Source organism: Pundamilia nyererei, unplaced genomic scaffold (assembly GCF_000239375.1).
Source record: "Pundamilia nyererei isolate P.nyererei 1_Seehausen unplaced genomic scaffold, PunNye1.0 scaffold00014, whole genome shotgun sequence".
NCBI classification, from domain to species: domain Eukaryota; kingdom Metazoa; phylum Chordata; class Actinopteri; order Cichliformes; family Cichlidae; genus Pundamilia; species Pundamilia nyererei.
The window spans coordinates 488,852-495,662 of NW_005187415.1; the positions used below are offsets into that span (position 1 = coordinate 488,852).

At 37.8% G+C, this 6,811-nt stretch overlaps 1 protein-coding gene across 1 annotated transcript in view; it reads right to left on the reverse strand.

Moving 5' to 3' along the window:
* Window positions 1-172: 172 nt before the first annotated feature.
* LOC102197245 (mucin-5B) overlaps window positions 173-6,811 on the reverse strand; it is a 26,269-nt gene continuing 19,630 nt past the window's right edge. Inside the window, exon 46 of the mRNA XM_013908754.1 lies at window positions 173-362. Coding sequence (XP_013764208.1) covers window positions 173-362 — 190 coding nt within the window. The remainder of the gene's footprint in view (window positions 363-6,811) is intronic.

Here is a 6,811-nt window from a genome sequence, read left to right on the forward strand (position 1 = left end):
GCTGAGAACACATTAGGAAACTCAGGTGTTTTAAGTTTATTCAAACCTGTGACAGGCATGTGGGTTTCTTGTAATAAATGATACTGTATCATTTTAAATACCTATAAATACTGTGTAATTAGAGGGTCATCTCACCAATGATGTCCATCGATAACAACCGGCCCTGGTGGACTTACACCACCACGATGGTGGCATTCACAGTCTGTCTTTGGAGTGCAGGTGTTTCCTTGGTTTTGGTATGTTCCTTCTGGGCAGCCACAGCCCTCCACAGAAGCATCATCCACTCCACATCGAGGGTCAGACTCAGTAATGGAGCGGCACGTACTGTTACAAGCTCAGATGTTGTAGAAGAACTCTTGGTTCTTTGGACATGTCGGAGCTGTGAGACAACAATGTGATGAGCACGAATGGCACTTTTTTAAAAGTAATTTGTCACATTTTCTGCTGTGCAAAGTTCCACAATATTTGCTTCCCTCAAAAATCCAAACACTTCAGACAGACTTTTACATTTGTAGTGTGCACAAGTTCTTAAAAACATGAAAAACATTGATTTCATCTTTTCTGACTAGTTATTTTGAATTTTAAAAAAAAATCTCAGTACTGGCTCTTCTCCAAAAAGTCTAAACCTAATGTGTCTGGTATTAACATTATTAATATATTCAATATATTATATAACCCTTTGGTGTGTGAATAAAGTTTACTTACTGCAGTTGGCAGCTTTTCTCCAGTCACCGATCAAAACCCCGAGACTCGCACAAGCTTTGGCGTAGCTGTCTAATGCAATGCACAAACACCTCTGCACATTGTTGCCACAATTACAGGTTCTTTGAATACAGGCCTGCCAGCAAATACAATTTTCACCTTAATATTGATAACTCAAATTAACTTACACAAAGTTGCTGTTTGCTCATAATGCGTGCTTACTGTGTAGTATTGATCCGGTGGCAAATGGACATGGCACTTAGCAGATATGGCAGTCGCACTGATCAGCACAGAACACTTTTCATCAGCAAATATTTCTAGAAAATGAAATTTTAGTTTGTGAACATATCTTGTGGGGATTTTTTTTTTACTGTATCACAGGCAAGCATGCAAACTACCAATAAAAATCTGTGCTGCCTTATAATTCACACCACAATAATCATTGATATGAAAACCGAAATGTCAATTTTGTCATCAAGCTGAACTCCACTATAATTCCCGTTGTGCATTGCAGTGTTTGAACATATACATGCCTTTTCAGTTTTAGTTACAGTTAGAATATTAACTGGTACCATTGTGAGTGTTGATGCATGTACTGGGTATGTTAACAGTGCAAGCGCCCAGACTCCAGGACAGAGCAAAAGGTTCAGCTGAGAGCTCGATGATGCCGCTGCTGCTGGTGAAGTCGTCTGTGCCGTCACTGTTGCCGTTGCCACAAAGACCTGAACGATAGACTGACTGATCAAAGTGGATCGTGCCAACCAATGATGCTGTTTAATGTGTTATCACCAGCGTGTTTCCAACCTGAAATGATGCCCTTGTGTTTCCTAGGAACAGAGATGTAGAGTTGGATTCCAGGTGACATCTGGAGTTGGAGCTTAATATCAGAGGATGTCAAGACATGAATGTACATAGAGGACTGCCAGAAAACCTGGGCCCCATCTAAAAGGTAATCGGTAAGATAATATAATGTTAGTAATTAAGGCATTAAGGCATGTTTCTATTACAAGGTTGCCAAACAATTTATATGAAATTACCAGACTGATAAAATTCACTAATCTCTTGGTCTCCAACTTTAGCCATGTTGTTTGTGAATGTATACGTTTCCTGAAAATAAAAACCGGTATTCAAGGTTACTTTTTATGCTTGCTAGTTAGATGTTGATGGTTTTAATTTCAGTGCTGAAAGACTGTCTTTACCTGCAAATGCTGGAGGAAAACAGCTTGTATTGATGGATCCTTTTTAGAAAATGTAATTATTACTGTCCAGTTGAAGCCCTGCATGTGTCCATAAACGATTAAACCAGCAGTTATTAACACAGGCAACTCGAGAAGATTCATATTAATGAAAAGGGGAGGAGGACAAATTACCTGTAATGCTAGGTATGTACATTTACCAGGAACAGTGTACTGTTTGCCGTCAAATGTTGACACAAACTGACCTTCAATCTGACATTTAATTGGGCAGTTTTCAGAGCAACGCCACTTCCCACCTTCACACAAACTGGAGACAGGGTTGATGAAGAGGTTTAAATAATTTCAATTCATTATTCACAAAAAAATCCTCATAAATATAAATCCCTTTATCTGGGTCCTTACCATGTCTGACACTTGGTGCTACGTTTCTGTCCAGGTCCTGCCAGCGAACACACAGGTGCAGTTTGACACATTCACACAGTGGAAGCCATCCAAGTGATCATTAAGCACTTTGCCTATGCACATGTTCAGGACAGCCTTAAAATGTGGCAAACAAACAAACAACAACAAGAACAAAACACATCAATGATTTATACCCTGGGGAAATTCTGGCAAGGCTCACCCTCTGGGCAGACGCAGGAACTGGTGATATCCTGGCTGGAAAAATGGGGGTTTGGGTTGGAGCAGGTAGGAACAAATGCAGCACCCTCTTCTTCATAAAGCAGTGCTCCCGGACAAGTTGGTCGAGCTACATTCATCCACCAAAACAGGGACAGCTACATCAAATTATGGTGGGTACAGGATATGCCACTTATTGTTATTAGTATTAGTATTTTAAACAATTAGTTACCACACTGGGTCACAGATCTCCATTTCTCCCACACATTACTGCTTTTTCCACAGTGCAGAACAATCTCTCTAAAGAAAGCACAGCCTATGTGTTCACTGTTTTCACATCCGTAAATGTTTTTGTGACACAGCTGGAAGTAATGAAGCCGACTTGATTGCAGACAGCCCAAAGTGTAGGAGAAGAAATGTTCACAAACCTGGTAGTTTAAAAGACATTCTTACATTTTATTTGAAAACTGTAAATACAGTTGTCTCAGAAATTCAGATTCATAACGACTGCATAACTGACCCGTTATAATGTGTTAGTGAATCATCTGTCTATTTTTCAAATTTGTATACAGAAACAAAATTACAAACAAAAAAAACAAGTTAATGTAAACCACGTGAACCTACTGGATTAGGAACAGAGACAGGATCCCTTGTTTGGCACGTGTCATCTGTAAGCGTGCTCCCTCTGATCAGCTGCTGCTCAGTGCCTAGATTCATGAAAAGGTGCATTCTTTGAGCAAAGTGTCTGTAAAAAACTGTTATCATTTGCAAAGAAAACCTAAAATATTCCTATAAAGTGTCTGGTTATCATTTAGGTCACACCTGTTACGTTGCATTTTCCACAAAGTCCAGTCATGTCAGTGCTCAGCTCCTGCTCCAGCTCAACCTTTACAGCAGATCAAATATTAACTTTAGGAGTTCCACTTATTGATTTAAAATGCATATATGTGTGTGACTGTGGTTAAGTTTTCCCTCACCTTGAGAGTGTCTATTCCTCCAGCTACACACCAATCAAAACTGCCTCTACAGCTCTTGAAATTAAATGCAGGAACGTGACTTAGAATTGGGGAGCACAACGGTGTTCAGCAGTCAGCAGTTAACACCTCAAAGTGTGAGGGCCCTTAGGCTGTATTCACCAGTTGACTGAGGCCTTTATTTAAGGAATTTGCAATATTATCTCTCTTCCCCTAAAGGGGTACTTCTGTTTTTCCCACAGTCCAAAGACATGCCTAGGGGGGAGAGGCTCTAGCCCCCTCTGTGACCCATGAGTTGAGGAGAATGGATAGACAGATGAAACAAAGATTAACTACCAAAATGACAGGAAGAGAGAAACAGCTTGTCTGAAGCATACCAGTGTTTATCGATTATATGATAATGACCCAAGGCATACTGCAAAAGCAACACAAGGGCTTCTCAACGCAAAGAAATGGGATATTCTTCAAAGGCCAACTCAGCCACCTGATATCAACCCCACAGAGCAGCTTTTCAATTTCTGAAGACAAAACTGGAGGCAGAAAGTGGCTGCAGTAAAGGCCTAGTATCTCAAGAAAGGAAACACAACATCTGGTGACTGCAGAGGATTTTTATCATTCTTCCAAAATACTGTTTTAGGGGATGTATAAACACTAAGAGTAAAAACCCCAGAATAAGATTTAATATGTACAAAACTAAGCTAAAAGATACAAAACATCTACAAAGACATGAACGTGCAAGAAAAAGAAAAAAAAAACAATCTTAGTCCAGGGATCTACCTTGGAGATGAAAGAGTGCTAACCTTATTCCTCATCTATACCCAGAGGCCTGTTGTTTGGGGATTTTGGCTTGTGTTGCTAGTTTGACTTGCTTAACTGAGATAGTTGTTGTTAAAAAAACCAAATGTAACAAACTTAGCAAAGTCATATATGGTCTACATGTATATATACAATTGCGCTGAGACAAAGGGATAAATTGAAAAGAAACAGTTATACCTCTTTTCCAATCACGTTCTGAAAGTGAAATCTGATCTAACCTGGGCTACACCCCGGGTCAAGACAACCGCAGCTCCAGTTTTGTTCTAAATCTTATCCTCTTACCTCCTTCTTTTCTGATGCTTCCCTCAAGACGTAACAAAGAAAGTGAATTCAATTTAGCTAAATTATATATTGTGTGTTTTGCTTTAAGAAAAGAACATTTGTTATTGTATAAGAATGAAACCTGCTAATCTCTGCAATTCAGAAAGGCGCAGTCCATTCTTCAAACATCACTACCAATTACTATTATCATGTTATTTGTGTTATTTAATTTGAATGACATCAAACTGATCAAAAAATATGTAGCTTGCAGCCAGTTGTAGATGTTTTGTTGGAAAAGTATACAAATCTTTCAGAAATAAAACAAAGATTCAAATGTCCTAGAAACTCTTCTTTTCAAAGACATGACTCATTTCCTAAATATAAAAATAGGCTCTTACTTTGATTAGATCTTTGTTTTGTGTCCTATCGTTTAACTTTTACCAAAAAAAAAAAATATGACTAACAGTAAATTTGGTAGCATTAAATATTCTGGTGGTCACCAAAATTTTCAAATTTGACATACAGCTAATATCACTGACATGATCAGACACAAACACGTTGTTTTCAACTAAAAAAGAACCAAAACAATTTCAATTAAATTATTATAATAGCATGCTGGGAGTGCATGTATATCATACAGCTTGATAGTTGGTGATTGGTGGTTTCCTTTAAGGACGATACTCTTACCATGCAAATTAGTGACACTAGCTGTCATTTAAACTACACTATATATATTTTTTTCTTAGAAAGGACTGACTGTGACCACAGTTCACCATGCCATCCACAAATCTATCATTCATTACATATTTCATCAATATGTGCTAAACAGCCTGCTGCATATATGACAGTAGTGTAGATTGTAGTTGAAGAACTAGCCTTACCAACTACTGCCAACTACTAAAAAGAATTTCATGTATCATGAAACAATGAATGAAAAAGAAAGATGACACAGGACTGTTGAGCAGCTAGAATCCTACACCTGGTGAAAATGGGAGAACACTGCTCTTTGAAAGGTCTAGAAACTAATTTCCTCAGAATCCAGATGTTTATGGACTGTTGTTAAAAGAAGAGGGGGAGCTACGTAGTGGTAAACATGGAGATGCGTACGTTTTCTCAGTTTATAAATTTAATGTTTTCTTTTGAATAAACTATAAGCTTTTGAGATTTGTGAATGATTACTATACGTCTTAACATTTTCAGAATTTGTCATTTGTAATTTAAAAGGTATACTGAGTTGTGCTCTAATACTATCAAAAGTTCAAAGCTTTTCCTACTTTCTAACCGACATTTTAAATGTAGGCGTGTAAAAATGTGTTTTTGATGTCTCAAATGAAAAAGAATATTCTACTTATCAAATACACAATTTTGTTTTCAGCAGGTACCTTTAAATCATGCCAATTTCAAAACTCTCTGACCCTACCCATAGCCAGAGGGTGTTGACCTACAATCTCCTTGTCTGAAGATTTCTAAACAGCTCTAATCCATGTACCAATCCAACAATCTTTGAAATTCCACTTGACCACTTAATGATAAATGATTTTGTTCATTCAGTCTGACCTTGATAATTTAAGGTAAAGGTTTTCCACTGAAGACCTGATGGGAGGTCAACGGTTGCTTTGTGTGTTTGAGTAAGTATAACTCAGGCACGATGGAGGTATTTGTTCAAAAATGACCAAAAGCTTTATTGACATTAAGAAGTACCATACTCCAAACCTGGTAAGGTAGGTAAAAACAAGCATGTACTCAAACACGGGTCATCCATGACTAAAGGCTGGCAACTGGAAAAAGAGAATGCATTGAAACTTTCAGAGTATTGCCAACACCAAATGCTGGATATTAATAAAGGCTTTAAAGTAAGACCTGGTAGCAATATTAAGACATACTTTTGCACTTTTTCTCAACGGGTTATTATCTGTGGGTAAACTTCATTTCTTATTCATTTAAAAATTGCAAAATGTGAACATGTCTAAATACCTTCTACAGAAACCTTTTGTGAAACATTTAAACTATAAAACTAACATGTACATAATTAACTCGTTCAAAATGTTCTCGTTCTCTTAACTGGGACTAGTAGGTTTGAGTCTATTACTCCAGTTCTTTCTGACCTGCACTGGCTCCCCATTAAATATCATATTGATTTTAAAATCTTATTGCTCGCTTTTAAAATCATAAATAATACCGCACCCAGCTGTCTTACTGATCTCCTCAGCTTAGATCAGCAGGCCAAATGCTCCTGGTGCGACC